The 27,662-nt window shown below is 36.6% G+C and overlaps 2 protein-coding genes across 2 annotated transcripts in view; one reads left to right on the plus strand and one right to left on the minus strand.

Moving 5' to 3' along the window:
- Positions 1 to 907: 907 nt before the first annotated feature.
- Positions 908 to 12,923, minus strand: tex11 (testis expressed 11). Its single transcript, XM_058396421.1, has 29 exons — positions 12,896 to 12,923; positions 11,284 to 11,441; positions 10,762 to 10,846; positions 10,545 to 10,624; positions 10,382 to 10,462; positions 10,145 to 10,261; positions 9,955 to 10,035; positions 9,780 to 9,865; positions 9,527 to 9,584; positions 9,346 to 9,441; positions 8,506 to 8,587; positions 7,922 to 8,000; positions 7,682 to 7,833; positions 7,198 to 7,283; positions 6,958 to 7,095; positions 6,762 to 6,864; positions 6,263 to 6,387; positions 5,578 to 5,663; positions 5,410 to 5,463; positions 5,264 to 5,304; positions 5,045 to 5,131; positions 4,849 to 4,919; positions 3,693 to 3,809; positions 3,376 to 3,448; positions 3,119 to 3,268; positions 2,859 to 2,967; positions 2,646 to 2,766; positions 1,626 to 1,793; positions 908 to 1,363 (listed from the first exon to the last, which is right to left on the minus strand). The coding sequence occupies exons 1-29, from the start codon at positions 12,921 to 12,923 to the stop codon at positions 1,292 to 1,294; spliced, it is 2,784 nt and encodes a 927-aa protein (XP_058252404.1). The 3' UTR covers positions 908 to 1,291.
- A 6,392-nt stretch (positions 12,924 to 19,315) lies between these two features.
- kdrl (kinase insert domain receptor like) overlaps positions 19,316 to 27,662 on the plus strand; it is a 39,247-nt gene continuing 30,900 nt past the window's right edge. Inside the window, exons 1-3 of the mRNA XM_058397303.1 lie at positions 19,316 to 19,857; positions 26,095 to 26,176; positions 27,187 to 27,383. Of these exons, the coding sequence (XP_058253286.1) occupies positions 19,788 to 19,857; positions 26,095 to 26,176; positions 27,187 to 27,383 (349 nt within the window). The 5' untranslated portion in view covers positions 19,316 to 19,787. The remainder of the gene's footprint in view (positions 19,858 to 26,094; positions 26,177 to 27,186; positions 27,384 to 27,662) is intronic.

Raw genomic sequence — 27,662 nt, forward strand, 5'->3', positions numbered from 1 at the left:
CCTCCAGACTCGAGCAACTGTAACTGCAGGCATTTCCAAAGCAGATGTGACCATCTGCCAGACATCATCATTAAACCAGCTGTCATACTTGTGTCAAAACCAGAGTTCAGGGAATAATCGAAGGGAACAGAGCCATTTATAAACTGCTTACAGACTGTTTCAAAGGGTGTTAGCTGTAAAATGTAAATATCCCCTCACGTGTGCTTCATGCATGCATGACACAGCTGGGACAAATGTTTTATAGATCACATGTCAGGTAAGTAAACTGACTACTTCTGAGATTAATTTCCATTCAAATGTGCCGTAATGTTGGTATTTGTCGCTAGACAAGTCTTCAGCTGCCTATCAGAACACATTTTCTAGTCAGTTGGGGATTGACTTCCCTAAACTAGGGCCTGTCTACTTGTGATATCTTGTGGAACTTGTCTGAGTGTACAAATGAAAATTGTAAAATAAATAAATGAATAAATAAAAAAGATAACTATACACACACACTCGAGACAGACAGCAACCTGTAGGAGGTTATTAAAGTAAACCAGGTGCATAACTATTTCTTTTAGTAAACAACAGGTCCTCTGGTGTTGAGTAAAGGAACAGCTGACTGTTAATGTGTCTGGTGTCAGTCAGCCATGTCAGTAAAAGCCCAAAGAATTTTCATTCATTGTATTTTTTTTCTATAGAGGTCGCAGAATCACCCACTGATTCTGAATGGCTCTGTGTGTACTGATGAGGGTATCAGTTTTTGCTCCAGTGGAGAAATGATTAAAAATGTTCAAGGGTGGGGCACAAGGGTTCTCGTTTGTCTTCTTGGGTTATGATTAGTTATTAATGTGAAAGCACACATACACTGATTGTAAAGAGAGTCCTTTTGTAACTAGACAAATGATAGTAATGATCATGACTCACATGAAAACAAGTCTTCTATCCTGGTCAGGTGAGAACCTGAGGTGGTCAGTTCTATAATATTTTGTTTATTTATTTTTTCCCTTTTTTCATTTTTGGACTGGACAAAAGTTTATTTGTTTGAAATTAATAAAAACTGTGGTTCTGTTGAGATTTGAACATGAGATTTTTCCATTCCCCCATCAAACAACAGGGTCAGTATGTAATATTAAGAGTAAAGTATATGTTAGAATATACAGAACATTGCTTAACAATCTTCAATCTTAACGATTGCCACAAGTAATATGGCAGTGTACTGATTCTGATTATACACTACAATGTCTCAGAAAACTCTTCACTTGAATACAAAAAGCAAAAAAAAACAAAACAACAAACCCGAAATTATCCATCACTCCTCTATTATGTGGCTCTTCTTAGCTTTGTCCAGCCTGTCCAGCACCTCACTATACAGAGCAGACATCTGAAAAGACATTTTATCATGTCACATTTTGGACAATATTAAATTTGAATATTATCAATGAAAACTAATTATTACAATTCAAACAGGCCCTTTACCCGATAGTGCCTAAAATCTAAAAAGTGCCTAAAATGTTTTTTTCCCCCAATAAATCCAAATAATGTGACAAAAAAATGGATAGTATCCCATAGAAGGAACAAAATACTTTTGTGCATTGTTCTTCCAGCAGCAATACTATACAATGCATCTACCAGTGTTATGTTACCTGAGTCTGATAGCTGTCCTGCATAGAGCTCAGGTACTGCAGGAAGCTTATCCCTAAACCACACCACTTCTCAGCCTCAGCATATTGGGACAGACTGTAGAGCAAAATTCCTGTATTCCATGCTCGAGTCAACAGCCATAAGATCTCCAGTTCAGGGAAGTCTTCTGACTGAGGTAAAAATAAATTAATTAATTATTATACTATAGAATAACTAAGGGTATAGCACAAAATTTTATAAACACTTGCTTCTGTTTTAGGGCTAAGGTTAGTACTAGCACCTAAAGTTATGAATGACTTCAAAACAGTCTAGTTTATCACGATAGATGTTTGACAAACTACAGGAAAGCATAATAGCTCTGATATAATGAGGGGGGATTTTGTTGGCAAGGTTTGGGTCCAGAAATCAATACAAAGTTATTCTGACTGATTTCCTTTATCTTATAATGAAATAGTTCTATCATGATGGGAGTGCTATCTTCCAAGATAATAACTATGTTCCATGCACAGGGCAGGAAGTCTGACATGAATTGATGAAGATCATAAGGAAGTAAATCATATGTTATGGCCTTCAGAGTTACTAGATACTAGATCAGCATTCCCCACCACCACCATCATCATCCACACAGAGAGCAAATCTTTTAAAAGAATGTTACGCCTTCCTGCATTACAGTTGAAGATTTGCAGAATCTGACAGTGGCTTAATACCTCAGTAATACATTAAGACAATTTAAATGTATATTTGCTTAGAACTATTTCAATTTAAAGCAAAAATGTCTGTTCAGTGTCTTGATTCAGATTAATCCAACCAGTCAGTTTTTAAAGCCAATCAAAAGAACAAGTGCCACAAAAAATTTCAATTTAGCAAATTGGCAGGAAGAGGCTGGTGAATGCAGCATCTGCTAACTGAAGTGTAGCTAAAAGCCCATTGACTGAAACAGGAGATTCTTTTTGAGATGGGTATAATTGCTGAGCTACAGTAGTTGATATGTGATGGGTGCTGAGTCATGCTGGCCAGCTCACTGCAGCTGAAATGATGGACAGGGCCTCCTCATAGTAACCCCACACTTCCTCTAATATACGGGGATTCACTTCACACACACCGCTGGGCAGTGACAGCTGGATCAGAGTGTGTAAGCAGTAACTGTTGGGTGCACAAACAAAAGCAAATATGAAGTTGTGAAAAAAAAGAAAAGATTTTGCCTTTAATAGCATATATGGCATCAGGGCAATTACCAGCAGCGTGCCAGATCTGCTTGTGGGCCTTCCTTATGCAGAGAGAGGGCAATTCTTAAAGCCTTCTTACATATCACAGGAAAGTGGGCTGGGGGTTTCATTGCTAAAGCTGAAGATACAAGTTTGCAGTCTTTTAGATAATCTGCATAATCTTTCACATTTCATGACAAATCATTTGCATTCTTAGTTATATGGACATGTATAAAAGCTACATTTAAAATAGCTGAAGAAATTACTCAAATCAGTAAACAATATCTTACTTGAAATTGTCTCCAAAAGTTTTGTATCAATGTTATCAAGCTCCAGGACTGACTCGAGCACAGTCTCAAGCTTGGGATCATTTAACTTGGCTCGTGCCTCAAACTCGTACAGGAGCAATAAAGTGTCAGTTGGGTCTTTGGGATAGTCACCTAAAAATAAACTGAATAGTGTGTAAAGACTGCTACATTTATGAGTTTGGGTTTACACTGGTTCTAAGTATTTCAGCATTTATTAATAATAACTGAAAATAAGCCACCTGAAGATTTTAAAGCCCTCCATATCTCCCAGCAGACCTCAATGTGTTCTAAAGCTTGGGCCAGGATCTCAGTCTGTTAACACAGTAGATTAAGGTAGCTTTAGCATACAGCACCCTCTAGTGGATCTCTCAGGGAACACCCCTCAAAAATGCAGAACACTGTAGTGGCAATCCACATTCATTACCAACATACTGGCTATACGTGTTTAATAAATACTTTGTATGTGCTACATAAAATTAAACTAATTTGCTAAGTAAAAAATAGGAAAATAATCAGTTGTGAATGCTATGTCATAAATGTTGCATAGCTTATCTGCCTGTTGTTCAGTCTGAGAAGTGCCACAGCAGATGTCCAGACATGCAGCGGTAACTATCACCAAGCATGTTTTTTGCCCCATCAACACACCTCTATCTTGAACACAAAGCTGTGACAGCTGACCAGCAATGGAACCACAGGAACCAGAAGAAATAGAAAATGTCCAGAGCCAAAAGTAAGTTTCTGATTAAAGCCTATCTTTGGATGTAATCAGACATTAATCATTATATAAAAACACATAGAAATATATATCAAAATGCATTTTCCCCTATAGGAGTCAAACTTGAGGGCCTTAATTTAGTCGGCTAATCTACAAAAAATAAAAGTGATATGGCCAATACTACTCTACTGCCCAACATTCCTACTGGAGCAATAATTTTTAAGAGTTGAATTCCAGTATTCTCTCATTAGTTCCCTGTGTGCATCTGAGATCAGCTAATCTTGTGTTTAATCAGAATAATTTAAATGATGACGGATCTAAGATCATTTATTTTTAATATGAGATTGAATGTGACTGGTTCATTTTAAACACAGCCACATCCATGATTAAAATAGATTCTACACACTTACTATTATTTATTTACTTATTTACTGAAGTTATTGTATGTTTTTAACTTTTCGTAATTTTTCCTAAAATGTTTCTGGTAGTTTTTTCATTTTATTTTTATATGCTGTAATTTCACATTAAGGGTGAAAAACATTCTGATTTATCTTGATTTTTTTTACATTACAAAAAACTGTCACTTTAACAAGGGTGTTTAGACTATTTATATCCATTGTGTGTGTATGTGTGTGTGTGTGTGCGTGCGTGCGTGCGTGTGTGTGCGTGTGTGCGTGCGTGTGTGTATGTGTGAACAATCTTATTACGTTTTAGTGTTCTAATTGAACAGCCATGGGTGGATAAATGGATGAATTGATGGAGTACTTATAACATATTTGATTTTCGGTAAAATCACAACATGAACTCTAGTAACCTACTATGTTTTGCTTCAAGGTCCTAAATTATTTATGTAATCTACGTTAATTTATAATCTAAATACATTTTAAAAAGAACATGCCTAACAGTTCATGCACTAAAATGCTAATGTGGCCCAGTTAGAAATTGAGTTTATCATCCTTGCTCTCAGGAGAAAATTATACATGCTATTTAAATTTACCTGGTAGCAGAGAAAAAAGAAGTCCCTCATTCTAACAGAGCTGTTCTCACACTGCAAGGCTGTGTTCCATGCTGACAAAGTAAAGGAAATATAAGATAGATAAATATGGCACTGCAGTTAAACAGCACATTAAATATACTGAATAATAAATACACTTGTTCACTGCATATGACAGATTGGGAAAGTGAGATTGCACCAATTCTTCTGAACCAGTTGGCCTCATCAGAGCAAAGGTCCTCTCCTTGGCCAGGTGTGTTTCTGAGTCGGGGCACATTTTTCAGTGCTGTACAAACACACATACAAGAAGCATATCTTACACACTCTTGCAAGTATACTGGAAATTAATTATATTAATGTTTTAAATGATTAGATTAAAATATATTCCTTTCAATCCAATCAATTTTGTCACACCTACCCATCTTTAGATATAACAAGAGCGCATCTAGACTGACATCCCTGCAGCAGTTGAAAGAATAAATGTCAAGTTGAACAATAACTTTTTTATTTTTTATTCGTTTATATATAATGAATAATAATAATAATTCATTTATATATAATAACCTGTTTTCATCATATGCATTCTCCATTGTTGCCAGCACAAGGCGAACTAAACACCTGAATAAAATTATTTTGGTAAATATTTTGGGCTCAACTTTGCTGAAGGACTGTTCTCTCACTGCTGGTATATAGAAACTTTTCAGTTTGTCACAGGACAGGAGTCTTTCTTACCTGAGTGCAGTAATTACTTGGACTACATCATGAGAGAGTTCACAAAAACGTTCGAGCGCTTTTATAGCTGTGTCCTGCTGTTCATTCTGTCATAAACAAAGCTACACTTAATGACTGAAAAAATACAGACCCCTGACCATCACATCCATATGTGGGGTCATCCCTAACCTGTTGTTCCAAAGCTGTACGCGCACATTTATCGAGGATGTATGCCGTAGCATTACAATTTCCCTTCACTGGAACTAACTGGCTCATCCTGACAATGCCCATGTGCACAAAGAAAGGTCAATGAAAACAAGTTTTGCTTAATTTAGTGTACAAAAACTGAGGCTTTGTACCGGATGAACTGGAATGCTAACTATGTGCCAGGACTTCTTACCCACCATCAGTTCCTGACCTCACTAATGCTCTAGTGGCTAAACGGACAAATCTCCAGTGGCCATGATCCAAGTTCCAGTGGAAAGTCTTCCCAGAAGACTGGAGGTGATTATAACATCACAGAAAGAGCTAAATTTGAAATGGGATTTTCAAAAGCACATATGGGTGTGATGGTCAAATTTTGAGCCATATAGTGTATATAGGACATACTGCATTATAGTACAATTATAACAATACTATAATCACCAGTATAGTCTACTAGTGAAAATATTACTGGTTTATACTTATATTCTGTGTTCTCACTGACATCCAGAGCAATTTGCGCAGCGAGGATGAGAAGGTTTGCTGCTGCATTCTCAGAGACAAGAAGTCTATCCTCATTTTGCACAGGCATCTGAGCTAGTACACCAATTTTACCTATAGCCTCAACAGCTGAGGGGCAGAAAGAGTTTCATTATGACTTAATAATTTTTCTTAAATGGTTAACATTGGTTGCTTTTAAATGTGAAACAATTTGTGTTGCATTTTACACCTAAAAATGTTATAGTAAGCCACTTTACACAACGTTATTGTAAAAAAAAAGATACTTTCTTATGGTACTATTATTCTACTTACCTGTCTATACTCTTTCCTGTGTGTGTGTGTGTGTGTGTGTGTTATCATGTTCTGTTACATAAGCAGCTTATTCTAAACTCATTACTAACATTTCAATGTACATATGTCTGGCATATTGTGCAAATGGTAAATAAACCTGACTTGACAATATATGAAAGTAGTACACATTACATTGTATAAATATTACTAACCCTTCTCTATATTGTTCTCCAGAACTGCTATCTTGTAGACACTAAAATGTGTGAAGATGCTGTTTGAATCACACTTTAGTGCCTCTGAAATAGCATCCTTGGCCTAGAACAAAAGTTGAGAATTAGCTTTTGGTATGAAACCCAAATGTGCACATCACGGTGTTTGTGCATATATTTTTGAATTGTATTAAATTACCTTGTCTAGCTGCTGCAAATTAAGGAAACAGGAAGCTCGATTTCTCTGCAGTTTGGCCAGGTTCTGATCCACCTCACCCGTCTTGTAAAAACTTAATGAATAGTTGTACCACTGCAGAGCGTCATTATAGTTTTTGGCCTGGCAAGAAAAATGCCCATAATAATAATAATAATAATAATAATAATAAAATGTATAAAGACGCTATGGGATTCCCATGAAATAAAGGACTATTAAGCCCACCTCTATGCTTTTAGCAGCTTTATCCCACAGAAGGAGGTGGAGGGAGGTGAGATTTTGTGGTGATAACTGCCTTCCTGTGTAATGACCTAAAAAGTTATCAGTGTTAGTCAAGAGACATCTAAAGATATTATTTTTATATGTTTATAAACATGCAGACATTTATTCTACATGCAGAGCCAGACAGGTTCTCAGGGGAGTACTACTGTTTGGTGTTTCCATGCCATCCGATTACTGTCAAACCTAGAAAAAGTCTTTATTTGTCACAAATGCATTAGAGCACAGTGACATTATTTTCTCCTCATATCTCAGTGTGTTAAAAAGTTGGGGTCAGACATGATACAGCAACCCTGAAGTAAAGAAGTTTAAGGGCCTTGCACAAGGGCCCAACAGTGGTAGTTTAGCTGAGCTGGAACCCCTGACCTAATGATCGATAAACCAGAGCCTTAACTGTTGAGCCACAGTGCATAGTAACAAGCCTTTGTACCTGTGATTGCATCCTCGATTTTCATTTTGCACAGCAGTTCTTTGCCTCTCTTCATCAGTAACTCAATATGCAACACAAGTGCAGAGCCCAGCTCTGGACAGGATTCAAAATCTTGACAAACCATGTTCAGAAAATCAAAAGCCAAAGTTTCTCTGTAAATATCACAAGTATATTGGTGCGAGATTAGATAACATTAAATAAATAGTTTAGAAGAGAGCTTTTAGAATCAACTGTTGTTACCTATCCTCTGCTATGAGCAGTTTTACTGTGCTAAGGCACACATCCAGCTGAGCCTCAGAGTCAAGTAATTCCTTTAGTTCTATGAAACAATAAATGTACACACACACACACGCCATATGGTTAGTGCTTGGAAAGGCTTTGTTTGAGATTAAAGTTGCAAAACAATATAACGATGTTGCAAAAATTGTACATGCAAATAAGCTGTGCAAAGGATACTGAAGTGAGATTTGAATAGCTTTTATGTGTCTGGTCATTTATTTAATGTTGTTGTTGTCCTTTGGCTGCTCCTGTTCAGGGTCACTACAGTGGATCATCACTACAGTGATCCGCATATTTTGATTTGGCACAGTTTTCACGCCAGAGGCCCTTCATTAACCAACCCTCCCATTTTATCTAGTCTTGTGATCGGCACAGAGAGTTAACCCCTCAGTGGCTGGGTTGGTTCCCTGCCCAGAAATTGAGCCTGTGCCACATGGTGTGAATGCAGGATCCTGCTGCTCGACCACCAGGGACACCCCACTGGTCATTTATTTAATACAAGGTTAAAATATTTAAATCAAACCTCACAGAATCACTTTACTCACCAGATTTAACCACTTCATCTGCTGTTCCACTCTTTAGCAAAATACGGATCTTCAGATAAATACCTGCTGGTTCTAAGTATTCCTATTAACAAAAGAACTTATTATAATATAATGGTCATGCATCCTTTTTTTCACTGAGTGCAATGAAACATATTATAAAAAACACAGGAAATATTTGTTGCACACAATAAACTAGCAGTTTACAAACATGCATGTCTGTAAAATCAGATAATCCAATGCTAAAAACTGTAGGTAGTATTGGCAGGTACTAAAAATACTGAAAAATGAGTATGAATCCTAAAAGAAATAAAAGTAAATTTGAGAACTGGATGAAGTGAATTAACTACATTTCACCTGTTAATCCAAATTATAATGTTATAAACTGGCAATCTTTGGGAGCCAATAACAACAGCAAAAAAGTTCATTCACATGCCAGTATTCTGCATATTCATAGCTACTTTTGTGGTAATTTGCTAGAATAGGGTGAAACACTAAAAAAGCTAGTGTCCATCAAAGATTCTGAGATTTGAGGGTTTGTTAATTTTGGGCATGAATAGAAGGTGCAGTCAATGAAGACTGATCTATTGTCCTGCTGTGTTAAAAATAGTAAAAATAAATAAATAAGTAAAAATAAGAAAACAATTCTAGATGTTGGAAGTTTATAAAAATAAGTTTCCTTTGCAAGGTCGCGAGGCTTAAACTCTGATAGGGTAAAGAGCTTGGCAATCTGGGAAAGTGTCAGTGTAGAGGTGCTGTTTTTCCACATTTAACCATTCTATAAATTCTACCCAATGCAGCTTTAAGTCAGTACTAACAGAGCTTAGTTTAGAAATATCATACCTTATTAGCCAGGCTCACAGCATAAAGAGCTTTATCCTTATACTTCTGACAGTCTAACTCCAAATAAACTCTAGCAAGTAGTCTCAGGACTTTGGCCTGAAAAGAAAGTGCAACAAACTATGGTAGCCTTTTCTAAGAATAAACAGGTAGGTATTGGTCCAGTGAAGAGTTGTGGACGTACTTGCATTTCTGGCCCTTGAGAGTACTTTGGATTCATCTTCCCTATATCATAGCTTTGACTGGGAATAAAGGGAATTTCTCTTTTTAAAGCATGGGTATGAATAAATTGAAAGCTGAAGAAAGTCACTACTATGACTACCAAAGGACAAATATCCAAAACATTTAATCTAATCTAATCTAATCTAATGGAATATAATATCAATATTATATATTCACTAAATGTATTCATTAAGACAGTAAGAGTAAAGTTTCACCTGAGCCAAAATGAACTGTCCTCAAGTTTCTCTTTATTATATGAATCCACCCCAAATTTATAGCAAATCAGGGACAGATATCCAGTCTATTAAAATATTCCCAGAACAGAAAAAAGTTCAAAATTCGGCAAAATGACAAACAAGAAAATACGTATTGTAGCTCTTTATAGCACACCTCCTTTGGAAGTCTCAGAAGCATCTCTCTACATCGGTCTACACAGGAAACAGCTTCCTGTTGGTTCTCTTGTGCAAGGGCCTGCAATGACAAGACACCACCGTTCTGTTCAATATTCAGTTTTATGCATTCTGCAATGTATTTTTAATTCCATTTTTTCTAGTGTATTAAATGTGCTTTTTTTGCTCACTGATTCAGCTTTATAAGAAAGAACCCGCAGTAAGTCCTTCTCAGCATCTGCTTTCGGTAAGTTGGTATCATCACCTTCTCTTTGGGATATCAATTTGCAGTAAAGAGTCTCCAAGCTCTGGAAGGTCATATAAAATATCATCACATCATATCTACAGTGCTTTCAGTGATTTGTATAATGCAACATCTGAACACTTTTGTACACTGAAATCATGCTTTACTCCCAAATGACACTTACAGTTACAGCCTGATTTAAAAAATCATCAGCAAGCTTGGGATTTTTACAGTCAAGCCATGTTCTTCCTGTCTTAATAGCCATCTGCGAAATACGGATTACACAATTTAAAGTAAAGATAAGTTTTCAGGACGGTACTGAAAATGCTGTGATTATGTCAGCAAACCAATATCTGCTTGCGAATTGTATTCTCTGATGGGTTTTCAGGTCCACATAAATAAAGGAGTCGGCAAGCTATGTGACGCACTGAAACATAAAGTAAAGTACATGTTTTTAGAGCCGATGTGCATTAAAACCAATAAACTGCATGGCACATTTTTGCGCATCTACTAATGCACAGTTATGTAACAAATATTAATCAAATAACACTACAGTACTGAAACCTTTGGCTCTTTGTTGCTCGCTGATGGCTGAACCAATGTTTTTGGTCACAGCCCAGTTCCACAATTGAAAAACATATTCTTCAACCTGCAGAAAGAAAATATAATATTGTTAAATAAAACACAAGGACAAAATAAAAAGTACAAAAAAAAAAATTGTGCCAGGTTTGTTTGTTTATCTATAAATCTGCTAACTAGCTTTAGCCAGTTTCTAATGTATGCAGAAAAATGAAACAAATTTGTTTTCCATTACAGCCTGACTTTAGGTAGTTAGGATAAAGCCTTATTTTGCATTAGAAAATTAACATAAAATAAACAGGCTGTACAGGTTTTGTACTCTTTTACAGTGATACTTTAGCTTTTTCATATAATTGTTTTCATTAGGGGTGTGCATTTTTGTCTTCTAATAACTAAAATGGTTAAACACTACTTCTTATCCATGTTGATCAGTCTATTAAATGGATTAAAGTCCAAAAAACAGTCCAGAAATACATTTTAGAAAAAAGTCGCAAAATATGTACTCACTTGTGAATCCTGGACTTTAGTGTGTTGCTCAGGGAGCTCAACTTTATCAAACAGCTTCTCAATACATTCACTCACACTCTCATTACTTTGGCTGTGCAGGAGTTTTTCTAAGAGATCTAAAACAACAAGAACAAACTCTTTAGCACCAAAGCCTTCTTCTGAAGAAAGATACTTACAAGATTACATGAAATGGTGGTCAAAGATTTTCCCAAGCTAGTTGGTTTAGTTTATTGAGTACATAATGTATTCTGCTATACCTTTTAACTACTCATTATAATTTAATGTAGACACACAATGCTTTGTGGGAAAGTGGAAGAATATCCAGTTTATTTCAAAGGTCATATCAGTTAAAAGTTTTTGAGATGTAAAACATGAAACCACAATATGATATAGCAACAAACAAACAGTGAAAAACAATTAGAAAACTTTTAGGCAAAAAAAGGTAAATAAAAAATTTATAGCACAGTATCGTGGTTGCATAAGAGTGCACAACCGTTAACTGATAAAAAAGGTATGATTTGCTTGTAATACAGCACTCAGTTTTCAGGGGGAAAAAAATCTTATTGCTAATATTCTCCAGATCTAACAAATTGTAAGGGATCTCCTTCTTTAAGGGATGGCCACTCTACCCCATAGACATAATACTAGAGATTGTCATCTCATGCAGGAAGCAACCAGTACTTGACAGATAATCCTGGGGCTCCTTTAATACTGTCAGAGGTCTCTTGCTGATCAGATTTCTTCTTGTCCCTTCATATGTTCAGTGTTTGCTTATTTACATTCCTGTAATTTTATGACAGCCTAACTCAGTAGAAAGTGTGAATTCACACACGTGCAGTCGGTTTGTTCTTGTTTATTCTACTTTTAATAAAACTTGTGTGAAGACTGCCACAGTGTGTGGTAAATATTTCAATTTGTGTCATATATGCATGTTTCCTGCTGATCAGGTGGACAAAACATGGTTCTACATGTTATTTAGATTAAGCAGGTAAATTGTCAGCTGTGATTAATGATTTGAAAATAAAACATTTTCATTTTTTGTTTTAACAACTTTTTAAAAATAAAAATACAATACAATACTTACTGTTTACCTGCTTCTTTCAGTCTGAATTCTTAAAAAAAAGTATAAATTTTTGTAAATGCATAAAAGTTTAGTTTGTGGTGCCATGACCAAAGATTATTACTTATTTCAATAAGAAATAAATTATAATATTTTATATTCGGACAAATCTCTATTCTGTCCTGTTATAAGTTAAAATCATGCTTGGTGTCTGATATGCCAATGATCGTGATGTCTATAGAGTAAATTAGTCTATAACATCTATAGTCTATAATATTTAGCCTGGTTAATGAACATTTAAGAAAAGCCTTAGCTAAACCGACCTGGCTGTGTTAGGTGAGGATTATTTCTGTAGCATGAAAACAAAAACATGTCTGGAGTTGTGGCTGTTTATGAAAGTAACCTATTAGGTCTAAATATTAACACTTTTAAACATGTAGGACATCGACTTCAAAAAGGTTTAGATATTCAACTTTCTGTGAGATAAACATTAATGGTCTACTACGGTATAAGGTTACACAGTCCACTAGAAAATATCAGTCGGATACTGACCTTTCACCGCGTTGGAAAACAGCTCCATGTTATTAATAACTGAACACGTTTTTAATTTTTAATTTTAATATAGTACAATAAAAAAAATTGTTTAATAAATTTATGTTGTATTGCCCAACAAAATGTCGCTACAAACGCTCCCGTCAGTCTGGAAGTAGCTACTGCAGTTAGCAAGCCTAACCAGCCTTAGCGTCGTGTCTCGCGCATAGGGATTTTTTTTGGCGCGAGACCGAGCTGATGAGCTCGAGCTGAGGTGCATCGGTGGGTCCGACAGTCCAACAAAACAAAGCAAGAAATAATGAGAATATTCTGTGCATTGTTTCATAGCTGGGAAAGTAGTGTTTTATACAACGTGATCATTTTATGGGTGAAAGCCGAACACAGACAACAGGCTTCAACACTGCGGTCAAAATCAGTGCTGTTTATACGACTGCTTTTTAGGGCCAAAAGATTACTATATAGATACGGAAACAAGTCCTAATGACTGATAAGAAGAAAAAATCACGAGGAAATCTGATATAACGCTCACACGGGACCGTATATCTGCCGTATTAATTCACACCCAGTGTCGAATGTTTAGGGTAGTTGAGGTTGAAGTACCTCATCGAGGTAGTGATTAGAATCGAGGCTGCAGGCGGGATTGGTCACGTAGTGTGGACGCAGTACTGGTTTACAGTGTATTGAGGAACTTTAAGAAAAGTCTCTCGTGAAGCCGATTGAAAAGATACCAAATGTGTACGAAGCTTCATCATGAATATGGTTAAAAATTTAAAATATAAACGACGAACCAGGAACCATGAAGCTGCTACTGAGAGATGGGAAATTGTGACTACAGTGAGGTGCAATCTTGCTTTCTCTCCAGAAGATGGCATCTCATACAAAAGTTCTGTGAGACAGTTTTCCCCCCTTGCATACTTGCATGACTACAAGAAACATTCACCCTGCACCTTTGAGAATAAAAGGAGTGCATGGAGATGCCTCTGCATGAAGAGTGTTATTTCTACCATCAAGGTGAAAGGTGTATTGCTCTTACAGACACAATGGACAAGAGGTTTACTGTTTATGTTAATTTAGGGGCGTGTCTTTTAGAGTTAAAAATAAATCGACAATTAGTTTGTCCTAGTTACTTGGTTTGATAGCATATTGTAAGTACTATGCAGAGGAAAACAGAAGTGTAACTTGCAGTGGAGAGTATTTTTTTAGCATGGTTTTGGTGTAATGTGTGTTCAGTGTGTATGAGCTTCCTGTTCACTTTTTAAATGATTATTTGGAATTCAGTGGAATTAAAGATAGTGCTAAGATAGCAAATACTAAGACAGAATATAATGGCATTAATCTAAATACACCAATCAGGCATAACATTATGAGCACTGACAGGTGAATTGAATAACATATATTAACTAATATATTATGCAGCAAGTGAACATTTTGTCCTCAAAGTTGATGTGTTAGAAGCAGGAAAAATGGGCAAGCATAAGGATTTGAGCAAGTTTGACAATAGCCAAATTGTGATGGCTAGACGACTGGATCAGAGCAACTACAGCTCTTTTCGGGGTGTTCCCGTTCTGCAGTGGTCAGTATTTATCAAAAGTGGTACATGGAAGGAACTGTGGTGAACCGGCGACAGGGTCATGGGCGGCCAAGGGCCATTGATGGACATAGGGAGCAAAGGCTGGCTCATCTGATCCGATCCAACAGACAAGCTACTGTTGCTGAAATTGCTGAAGAAGTTAATGCTGGTTCTGATAGAGGGGTGTCAGAATACACAGTGCATAATGGGTCAGGGCTGTTTTGGCAGCAAAAGCATGGCCAACACAATATTAGGCAGGTGGTCATAATGTTATGTCTGATCAGTTTAGATCTTAGTGTCATCTGCATGACTGTGGGGGCTAAGACCTTATTATTGGATAAAAGGAGGAGAATATAATCAGCTAAACATTTGAAAATAAAATAAATAAAAATAAACCTTGATTGAAAGTTTCTGTAACAGAGGAAGAAACTGGTTTCTGTTTCAATATAAATTCAACAGTGCTTACTTCAACTTTTTTTCTTTGGTGGTGTCATTACAAATAGCTGAATATCGGGAGTATTAGGATTTATGTTTAATAACATATTTTTTGTTGTTGCCTAAAGAAAAATAGGATTATTTACACACGTCCTCTATATACGGTATGCCTGTACACCTACAAATTATTTAATTATTTATTCAGCCAATCATGTTGATGCACATGCATAACATAATGCATATAAAGGTCAAGAGCTTCTGTTAATTTAAATATAACATCATAATTAAGAAAATTTGTTTTGAGTGACTTTCATGTAGAGTTTACACAGAATGGTGCGAAAAATATCTAGAGTGACAGTTATACAGGAGGAAATGCCTAGCTAATGGGGAAGATTAGGGAGGAATGACCCGGAAGGCTGGATGGAAGGCTATGGTAACCACTCTTTACAATTTTGGTGAGCAGAAAAGTATCAGAATGCACAATGTATCAAACCTTGAGACAGCTGAGCTACAACAGCAGTTGGTTCCACTTCTGTCATTAAAGAACAAAAATCTGAGGCTTCATTGTACACTGGATAATTAAAATTGGACAGTTGAAGACTGATAAATGATGCATCATGATTTCTGCTGCAGCATGCAGAAATCATACTCTGCATGCAGCTGTTAGGTAAAATATCATCATGGCATGAAAAAGCCTGTCTTGGCAAACCTTTAGTGCCGACCAAGAATTGTTTGGATGCCACAGTCATCAAGATGCCTGTTTATATCCTTATATTTGATACTCATTTGTTCCTGATTGTGCCTGCATTGTTACCTATGAGTTATAGCTGCATTTTTGCAATTTGCAATTTTTACCATTTGTAAAAATTATAAAAACCATATTTTAGGATATAGCTATTAATGAAAACAGCAGTGTTTTAATACTTGTTTTTTGAGCTGTTTTTAATAGGATATTGGGCTGCTTTTGATAATTATGGCAAATCCACCAAATCAGAGATGATTCTAGAAACTGTAGCAGTCTAAAGCAGGAACATGCAAGCAGCCCTCCTGACATTTATTTTCTTATTTTGCTCAACATGATGTGGCAACTGTAGGATAAATGTCTGAAACTGTTAGCATTATAATCTGTATGCTAGATGTATCACTAGATCAAGTGTCCCGATTAGATAAACCATCATTACATCCCATAGGCTACAAGAAAACACAGTTGTAAAATGATAAATTGTGCCAAGGATGTAGGTACCACTGTATATTACACTTCAGAGGTTTTGGAGAGTTCTGCACTGAGATTTGATATTTTTATTGATTTAGTGTTAGCCTTAGGGGGCACCCTAAAATCTTGCCTTGCTATTATTTAGCTAAGCCTCTGCTGGTTGGGGCTATGGAGGATCCAGAGTCAATCCATGGAACAATCTCTGGGCACCATGTACGCACATTTTCATGCTAAACACTAACTGTCTTTAATGGAAGATGGGAGAAAACTAGAAAACCTGGAGGGAAACCATGCAGACACAAGACTACAGAGACAGTAAACTGAGCACTGGATTGGACCTTGGACCCTGGAACCCTGAGGCAGCAACACTAGAAAGGAATATAAAATTAGCTGTATTGTTAACCATACAGGAATAAGGAAACCGTACTGGAAACTGAAAAAAAATATTTGAGGTGAAACAAGAAATCCAATGCCCTATCTCTGCCTCTAGTGTAAAAGTCTTCATTATTATTCTACAGTTGTAAAAAAGGGTGTGTGTGAGGGGGTGTATCAAAAATGGTTGACTGCTAGTGTGCATAAACATTTTACTATTTATTTGTTCATTCATTTTCACTATAGATGATGGATCTTTAGACTGTCCTAGGGACACTTGGCAGGAATGCATACTGGATGTGACACCAGTCCATTACGGGGTATCACACATATTCATAAACTCATTCATACCTAGGGAAGTTTTAGATTCCAGTCCACTTCCTGTCTATCTATCTATCATAAATAGTTAAAGGGGTGGACAAGCGTTTTTTTGTTTTTGTTTTTTTAAAATACAGTAACCACTGTGACTATGTTGCTTTCTGACCACAAGATGGCATCTCTTGCAACGTGTTAAATCTGGAACACCAGAGTGTGAGATTCACATTTTTTTTTCTTTTTAAACTATGCCTACCCCCATATACTGCCATTAATCTGCTTTGGCTATAAAACAATCATTAATCATTCAGTATTTACGAAAGTGGATAAATATATGCAATGCATTGTCTTTCTCATATCTCTCTGCTTTCAATATGAATAAAACACCAAGAAAAGGTAACGTTTACCTAAACACTGACTATATACCAGTGTGAAGTCATAAAAGTTTTAGGAGCAAACAGTTATATTTAATACCATGACTATGTTTTTGTTTAAGTTTTTTTTAACCTAATTAAACTTAATTGAATGCTGTATTGCTATAAAATGGGTTAAGCTACATTTTCATGCTGAAATTTATGTTGCCAGCAACCAAGAATTGTTCTTAAAATTATTGATATTACAGTTCAATTATAATAGATTAGCAAAAAAAAAAATGCATCTCACATTCTGTACTTTTGAGCCAGAGTTTTATTTATATAATAGTATTTTTAGGCTACTATGTCTTATAGCACACACTGTTGTTATAACATGAGGTTACTGCTGAGTTCAAGGAAAGAGCTCAAGCTGAATACATACAACTGTTTAGAGCGTTGTATTGTGTTTGGCACACAAGGTAAAAAAAAAGACATGTCTTAAAAGTCCAATTCTCTTAGATCTAAGCTTCCAGCAATTGTTCCTGCTCAAGTCTTATCTAGCTGCCCTTCTGGCCCATGGTCCACACAGCTTTAAAGACTCGTTTGCAAAAGACTCTGCTTCATTTCTATATGTGTTGTGGTGTTAAGGAGGTAAAATCAGCGCTGTAGTGGTTAAGTGGTGTGGAAAAACAAGTATGGTATATGATAACCTTCTTATGTGTAATCCCAGAAGTGTATTTGTTTATTTGGTCCAAGCCTTGTGTTGCACATTTAAAAGCCACTATGAATTAAAAATACTTTTGAAAATTTCATACATTTACACTCTACCGAATTTCCAGTTAGTCTTTTATTTTATTTATGCTATTTTAGTAAAGTATACATACATTATTAGTTAAACTCATAATTAATAATATTAACTGATAATTAAATGTTAATATTAAAGTTAATCTCAAATAAAATATTTACAAATACATGTATACTTACAAGTACAAGTATATTTACAAGAAATGAGTAGTACAGTGGCTTCCCATGCTTTCAGGCGCCATACCATCTTCTTTGCCACAAAGTTTTAAAAAACAAGCTGTGTATCACTCATAGCAAATTGCTACCAGATTTGTTCACTTAAAAACAAAACATCCATGCTAAGCTTTTGAAAACAAGGGAGTGCATGGAGATGCCTCTGCATGAAGTGTGTTATTTCTAGCATCAAGGTGAACAGTTCATTGATCTTACAGACACCATGGGGAAGAGGGACAGAGTTTACCGTTGATTATTTGTATTGATATAATTTAGACGTGTGTCCTGTTATTTTAAGAGTATAAATAAGTCCAGGACTTGTTTGTTCTATGTATTTTTGTTTGATAGGATTTTAACTACTCTGTGCAGATAAAAGAATATTGTAACTTACAATATGAGTGCACAGACTGTGTGTAATGTGTGTTCAAGGACCATGCGCACGTTTTCGCCCGAAGGACGTTGTGGAATTTAAAGATTTAAAGGCTCTACAAGGTGTACATGACGTCAGAAGGTTTTGAGAAAGTTGGTTATTGAAGAATGGTCCAAAAATTCCAGATTGATCTCAGTATCATCTGCATAAAAGTGTCTAAAACATTTACATTTATAGTATTTGGCAGACATCTTTATCCAGAGCGACTTACAGAAGTGCTTTGAAATCTTCATCCATAAATATAACCTGATACAGATTCAATAGGTCATGGACTAAGAAGTTCTCAAAGCTCTATTGTGGAAGAAATGTAGTAAGAAATACAGACAGGCAAAATAAAAATGTTTGTTGTATTTATTCATTTTTAAATGTATTTTATTTTAGTACTATCTGAACAAAGGAAGAAATAAAATCAGAAAAAAAGATTTGGGGGCCAAGAATTAACAGTGAGGGGTTTCTGTTTCAGACAAAACATTTGGTTTCACATTTTCTTTACATTTTGGGGACACAATATCAAAAAGCTGACTTTCTAGGACTTAGCTTAAGTCAAAACAGTTTATGCTTCTGCCTGCAGAAGTGTAAGCCTACTGATGTGACAGTCACAAAATGATAAAATGGCCTAGAACATGTTTAAAGAGACTCAGTACATGAAGCTGATGTAAGCTTGGCGCTCCAAGTTCACTGAAGTGTGACGTTGCGACGTGTTTCCTATAAAGCCTTCAGGCGCGCGAGCCAAAGCAGCTGAGAGAGCGCTGCCTCACTGATGAGCTGGGGTAACGCTTCAAAGACGTCATTTCATTTACTCTGGAATAATTTACCCTGATATTTATCTTTAGTCCTGGGAAATACCTGGCTATTCTACTGGAAATTTAACTATATTGTTTCACAAACGATTGTAAGGGGGAAAAAAAAACACTCGCACCTGCGCGCGAGGCTCCTCTCCAGTGAGCTCGGGACGCTTGTCTGCGTTATGGGATACAATTGCGTTACAATAGGCTGTACCTCGTCGGATCTGATACTCTGAAGTTGATGCAGAAGTGTCTTTACCACAGGGATCGCTACTGAACAGTTACATTACATGACTTTTTCCTTCATGTAATGAGGCGCGTACACGGAGTTTGAGCTGCTTTACGAGTAACTTCACTGCAGTTGCACTGCAGAGTACCGACACCTTCTCTAACAAAACCTGAATGAAAATGACTCCTAAAGAAAACGCGGCTTTCATATTCGTGCTTTTTTACTGCCTGATACCAGTAAATGGTAAGTCTTCATCTTTTAAACCCAACATGTCTCATTTATCATAATCCTGTCTGTGTTACGAATTTATGACTTACTCTTTCAAACTGCCACAAAAAATATCAGAGATGTTGGAGTTGTGGTAGACTGATGGTCTGACTCTGAAAGAGTCTATTTCTCCTCTCCAACACCTGTATGAGTTTATAGCTGTTTGGATGCGCTCAGCTGGGAAATGCAGTTCCCGTATATTGCACAGGAGGGAGTTTATTCCCAGCGAAACAGCTGTAATGCTGCTGTGTACCTGCTCAGCTGTGATAAACTAACCGAGCTGCTTGCTTTTCTACCTCTACTGGAGTGCTAGTGTTTTTGTCTGTTTTGCATGTAAGAGACTGTGATTAGTAGTAAGAGGGGAAAAAATCCTGCTGATTTGTCCCTCCTCCAAATTTGGTTTGACATTAATACCACAATGTTAAACAACAGGCACTTATTCCCAGCTTGATAATGTATGCACTTTGTATACACTCAGACTGGAGTGTGATCCATATGGCATTTATGTAGGCTTATTTGTTGTAGGTGAAGATCTGCTTAGTTTATATTTTACACTGTTTGACATCCAGAGTAGGCAAACGTGGTTTGAAAATATCTTTGGTCTTTGAAAACTTGAACCCAAACCAGTGGAATGGAGTGGAATGTCCAGTATAAAAAAGGAAGGTTCAGCCCATATGTAAATATAACTATGAATATAAACTCACTCATCCATGTCTTTATGGACCTTGCTTTGTGCCCTGGTGCCCAGTCATGTTGAAACAGTAAGGGGTCATCCCCAAACTGTTCCCACAAAGTTGGAAGCATGAAATTTTCCAAAATGTCTTGGTATGCTGAAGCATTACGAGTTCCTTTCACTGGAACTAATGGGCCAAGCCCAAACCCTGAAAAACTACACCTGAATTCAATAATTTGGAGGCATGTCCCGAAACGTTTGGCAATATAGTGTATGTATATAAACGGTGGATGTTGCTTAAGATGCTGCAGATACATGTCTTCCTCTTAGTGTCCAAACAAAAAGAGACACCCTGTTTGGATCCAAACAGAGGAAATACTACTCCTTCCGCCTGTAGCCATTTTTGTCCTCATGCTTTGTCTACAAGGTTTCCATGTAGATTTCCTTCACTGTCCACATGTCCACAAGCGTGGGAAACACACATGGAGGAAGTGGATGGAGAGGCAGGAGGCACCCTGGAATTGTTCTGGCTAACAGAGGTCAGGGAAATGTGACACGCTACCTGAATAAAGATTCCTTCCCAAAGCTACATGCATGCCCAGTTAACTGTAAATATACTCCCTCATACAATCACTGGGTATGTAGAGGTATGCCATTGTTTTCTGAAGGCCTACAGTGCATTGTTTATACCAAATATGTATTCCAAAAAAGTGTGTCAAGGTGATTGTTTATGAGACAGGGGAGGCTTTTACAGCCTTCAGTGGATCTTAAACCAAGAACGCATGGAATATTTGACAAAAAGATTTCTTAAGTAAATATTTTAAACTAAGTACCAAGTCTCTGCTCTGTGAAATGCTCTCGTGGATTTCAGTAAACTTGTATGGCTGTCTTCTGGCTGTGCTGTGTAAGGAGTGAGCAATCAATGCACTGTTTTACAAAACACTGAGCTGATAGACTTTGAGACATTTGAAAGAATCAGTAGATGCAATGTTATCTGTGAGTCTTAACTGTATTCTTTGATGAAACAGCTAGAATCTGATGGCTTTAAGTTGTGTTTGCGGCACAACTATTGATTTCCTACTGATTTACTTTTGACTGCATTAGGCGATCTAAAACTTTTTGTAGGCATACACCTTAAACCACAAAATGAGTTCCATTGACCAGCTCAGTGTAGATTTATTTCATGTACATAATAATTAGTTCTTTCATCTATTCCCCCTAAATAAATGCTTTACCCAGGTCAGGGTTACAGTGGATCAAAAGCCTATCTATAAGTCTATGTCTTGTAAAGTTTTGTAAAAATTTCAAATCATTGAATTTATTAGCTAAGATTGGGAGTTCGCCTTACTAAAATACTTAAACAGTTACTATAACTGTTACAGCAATTGAGTCGCTATTCACTGTAAATTAGTCATTGGAGGAATAGAATTCTTTGTGGATTATTCATCACCCAAACTACTCATGATCTGGGAATAAGACAAAAAGTGACTTGGTTCTTTCTTATTAAACATTCAATAATTTATCATTGGCATATTTAGTGGAATATGCCTAAATATATTGCCCAGGAATTATTTCTAATACATTTCTTTATTAGAAATTTCTTTATCATAATCTGATTCTTAAATCAGATTTCCCACTTTGAAGCAGTCTAAAGCAACTAATTCAATGCAATCTCTCACCAGACAAATGTAATCATTTCAAGTCCAAAGTGTAGTTTGAAATTAAGTCCATTGTCTTTACCAACTATGCATACATAAACACTAAAAGACACTGCTTTTAACTGGGAAAAAAACTAAGAATCATCAGATAAACTGAATTTTATATCAGGCATCATAACAACCACTTTACTTGTCTAGAACAAATTGTCATAGGTTACACTGAGATTACCGGAAATAAGTATTACAAAATATTAAAACATTTTACAGTCAGTGTAATGCTGAATACTTTATTCTGTCATTCATTATATTCAAATGATGACTAATATTGCAATAGCCTTATCTTTTGTTTCTATGATTTGTTACTGAAAAACCATTGATGCACGAGAGCTCAAGCAGAGCAAGCACATAAAGTACAAATATTTGTGATGGACAATTTGATTCATCGCTTTATTTTACAGCATTGCAGCTTATTTGGATTTGGCTTAAATGACTAATATGAGACCTTACTCAAAATAAATGTTGAGGAAGATAAATGCTAAGTGCTTTCCTGTGTCCCAGTCGCAGATGTAGACTGCTATTTATGTCAGATCATGTTTCTTCTGTCAGAAGGCTTTCTGTGTGCACTGTGGAGGAGCTCTGTGTTGCAATAGTAAAGGAAGCCGAAAAGTGTACAGTCAAGTGCAAGTCAGCTGAGTGCAAAATCAGATCAACTTTCAGTAGAGGAGTGGGATGTGTGAGCAGACTACGCATACACAAGGTCTCTCTGTATCTGAGAGGCAGGTGCTAACACAGGGGCTGTGAAAAACATGTTAATGTTTGTTGTCTCTTGATCCTTTCAGTGTTTAACAGACTGACAGAGTTATTGTGGTGAGCAGTGGAGCAGTGGAAAGCGCTTCTAGCTCGCATGCATGCTTCATAAATGGCTTAAATATTGGGAATGATGCCAATTTCCCTCGTGCCCTATGATAAATAAATTAGTTTCAGAGCCAGCTATAATGCATTTTTCATAGTTTTATGTTGCAATTTCAGGGTAAACGTCCTTCACCAGTCAATGTAAATCCTGTAAGATTTAATGCATATTATGAGAGCTTATGGGATTCTTTTCTTCTGTTTGTTATACCCCAGAGTCTGCAGTATCACCTTATTTGAGTAATATTAATAGTAAAACCTGACTGTGACAGCATTACTTGGCCATGTGTTTTTCTACTTGCATTTTTGTAAGAACAGAGAGATGGACAGCTCCCCAATCTCTGAAGACCAAACTACAAGATAATAAAAAAGTCTATTCTTTTTTGCACTTGCAATAACCTTGCAGCTTGCCAGAAAAAGGAATATGAGATATATAATAGCAATATGACTATCTTAGTCTTAGCATTTAAGAAGTACCAACATTTTCCTTTTTTGGCAGATCATTTTCTGTCTTAACATAAACATAATAATAAAACAGCAGAATGGATATACAGTAAACACAATGAGGGTGGTCATTCTCTGTGGAGTATCCAAAGGCAAAACAATGATGTCTTTTACCCTTTTTTCTTTCATGCGGCCTCTGACTTTTTTAACACTTTTGTTCTTAGTGCGAGTGAACATTGTGCCAAGGCTACAGGAACTGCGATTCTCTATTGTTGTGTGTGTGCTCAAAAATGGTTCCCTCCTCTGAGATGCCTTTACGGGCACACTGCATCACACAGTGAGTAGACAGGAAGAACAGGGAGTCCTGAATTAACTGCAGTGAAGGGAATTCCGCACATTATTCCAGGGCTGTTAGGTGAAATTTCCTCAACACAAACAGACAATCCATGACTAACCTTGTATGAAAGTAGTGCATTTCACGACTCTTAATACATGAGGTGGAGTTCCACTGGGCTAAATCACTTATTCTTAGTGTGTTCCTAATTTGTTGGATTAATTCTAAATTTGTTTATATTTTCTTAAAGCCAGTTATATCTTCCTATAATTTCTTTTCTTTCAATCTTCTTTTGGAATAATTCCTTCAAAATTGGATCAAATGTTCCCTGCTCTCATGGTACAAACAGTGTATTGGACATGAATGAAGAAGAAATGTCGAAAAAGAAGAATCCATTATACAGAGAAAGAGGGACCTGAGCAACTCTCAACTCTTTAATGACTGTAAGTGGAGTCCAAGCAAGATTGCTACGTCCTGCATCTAGACAATATTACCATATATTCATGCCTGTTAAATAGTTTTAATGGGCTTCTATGGGAACCATGATCCAGATCCCTACCCTAAAAGCAAACTCTGTTCCTGGTATTTTTCAGACACTGTTCTGTGGAATGCAGGCCACAGCTGTGGAAAGAGGGGGCGAAGCTGCTCATTGAGGTCAGCACTGGGCAGGACTCAGGGGCAGGTGGGGGTGGAAGAAGGGGGCACGTGGGTGCAAAGAGATATGGTGGAAGTTTATCAGAAGGAACGCTTTTTAAGTACTGCTGGAAGCCCTGCTGAACAGACCAGCTGTGAGGATCAGCACTGATAGTTTGTGGACTTAAAGTGCTGAGTTTCTCGCCAGTACATGCGTGCAGGTCCACATCTGTGAGAATGTACTCATGGGAGAGGGAATGTGTGCTTTTGTGTATTTTCTGTGTAACTGCCCATGTGCATAAGTACCAGCTGGCATAAATATAAAAGGAATGATGCAGATTTACACTATGTGCACATGTTATTGCAGGGACCAAAATCAATTAGCCATACCCTGGCTACTGGTCTTCCCTTTTAGTAATTTACAGCGTCATGCACTACTTTAACTTTTAATGTGAATTTTTTATCGTAGGATTTTGAAATCCTGCACAAAGTTTTGCTGACATATAATGATGCATATGTAGTGCAGGATTTATTGTGCTTTTAAGCATCATGCGAAATGACATGACATCTACACGCCTAAACTAACATTCCTACAATTTAATTAGACATGAAATACAATCACGATTAAGCAGTCCGTGAATACAGAAATGCTTTATCTCTATTTTAAGTTACCGTTTTGTATGGAAGGGCAGAATTGGTCTGAGAGAGGTGGGGACACAAGTAATATACCTTCCATTTAACTAACCTTTGGACATAAAACAACAATGGTGTTATAGCAGACTGGGAGGAAGTTCATATTAAGTAGCAACATTGGTGAGTAAGTTCATTCTTCCAGTGCAGCTGTGCTTTTTTACTTACTTTCACAATGCACCAAACTGATTTAATTGGTTTTGTATGTTTGTGTGTTTGCAGGTGTGCAAGACTGAAGTCAGGGTTCAGTGGTTGAGAGTTAGGTTTATAGGCATATTGCTTTAGCCTGTTTAAGATTTTAAATAGAGGAAAAATAGCGAAGTGAGAGAGTGTGTATATAGGAGAAAGAGAGATAAACTTTAACCACAATTAGGGACTGAAGACATTTTGTAATTGTAAGTTTTCTTTTCTGACAAACTTTAAATACAGTCCCTATATCCACTGCAAGACAAATTATATTAGGCATCTTTTGCATAACAAAAAGTACAATGAACACACTTTTCAGACTAAGGCGGGCCAGACAGTGCTTCCTATACTTAGCATGTCTTAATTCCCTGTCAGCTACTTTAACTGACCACACACCAAGTGTAATCCTTTAACAATATTTCTGTATCTTTCACACATAAATAATGATGACACGTTGTGAAGGCTGGACAAGCGGTTACATAAGAGAAAAAAAAAGATATTCTGAGGTAAACTAATCAAGAGATTTATGATTCATTCCTGCTTTTGTGCTGATACAGATGGTGCCTCACAGAAGATTTGGGTCTGGCTTTATTTGAAGTGAAAAATTCAGCAATTTGAGTAATTACACTGCTGCCAATAGAGGAATACTATTACTGAATGCCTTGGCTGTGTTGTGTTTCCTCCAGGGAAGGTTTTAGACCCACAGCTGCATCCTTCCAAAGACACACACCTGCAGCATGCTGGAGACTCCCTCACACTCATCTGCAGGTACTGTATTCTACTACTACTATTACTACTATACTCCTGTACCAGCACACAGGCATTTTACTGAATTGTGGGACATTTCTGAGCTGTAAGATCTATGATTATGAAGATGATATATCACTTTTGTCTTCTGTATTGCTTCAGAGGATATGAAAATTCAGGACCACTTATACAGAAGTATTGTTGTTGTGAGACAAGAAACATTTTTCTGACTCTTTTTACTCCTAATACTATTAAATCTCAGCGTAATTCACCTTCAGCACTTCAATTAAAACAGATCAGAATGGTATTTCTGCCTAGGGCATTACACATTTAGTGACTCCATGAACCAATCAGTAGGATCTCATTAGTTTAAATCATTCTAATTGGTGTACAGAAAGGTGGAAGTAGTGTGAAATAAAACATGCATATTTATCAAATATTTATGGAGACTTGCATAATGTTGTAATCACGTCAGGAATGCGAAACCCTCTGGGGTGCTAACCCCTTCGAGTGTGACGCTTCCCTACAAGGTCATGTGCTCTGAATGTCTCTGGTTTGTCCATTCTATTTGGCTCATTATATGGAACTAAATTTGTTTGACCTCCCAGTCTGGAGGAAACCCACTGGTATGTCAGACATGGTATGTTTGATGCTCTTCTGGGATCTGTTTAATGCGATCTTCTTTAAAAAATGTGTTGCTAGAACACGCCATCCAAAAACAGCCATGTTCCCATGTGAACTCAGACACATTAGAAAGAAATACTTCAATATAAGCCAATTAAATCATTAAATGTTAAAGATATTTGAATGGGAAATGGTGTGAATATGAACATATGGTATGGCATTTAAAATAAATTAACAGAGCTGTTAAATATCTATTTGTGTACAGATGTGAATAGTTAGGTTTCATAATACCTTTTAACATCCTCTTGTTATTATTCTAAATTTGAAACAGTGAATTTAGCCAGTTGTGTTATCTGTGGGTGCTGCTATATGTTATTCCTAACAGTCATTATTGATCTTTGGATTAGAGGGTCAACCCAGCTTCAGTGGAAGCTTCCCAGTAGGAGTCTAAGCTCTGAAGGTGTCCAAGTTGAACCATGTGAGCAAACTGCATACTGTAGCAAGCTGGTGATACACAACCTGAAGTTCACAGACACAGGATACTACACTTGCAGTCACAACAATTCCAGAAAACATGAGAGTTCCACATATGTCTTTGTCAAAGGTAAGTTATCAGGTTTAGATAGGTCATTTATATGGTTTGTTCCTATACTTTTTTCTCGATTACACCTGAGTCTAAAGAAGCTATAATTCGGATGGTCATCATCATTTTTAGCACTGTTTAGAGCTCAGAGACCTTCAGCAGCTTCTCTTTTAGTACATGGATTATCAGCATTATTATATTCATTTGTTGTTGTCCATTATATTCATTTTTATTATATAGTATATTGTAGTCAGTTTTAAGACAAATGTTTTCTTTCATGTGCTGCAGATTAAAAGAAAA

The sequence above is a fragment of the Hemibagrus wyckioides genome, linkage group LG08 (assembly GCF_019097595.1).
Source record: "Hemibagrus wyckioides isolate EC202008001 linkage group LG08, SWU_Hwy_1.0, whole genome shotgun sequence".
In the NCBI taxonomy this organism is placed as follows: Eukaryota; Metazoa; Chordata; class Actinopteri; order Siluriformes; family Bagridae; genus Hemibagrus; species Hemibagrus wyckioides.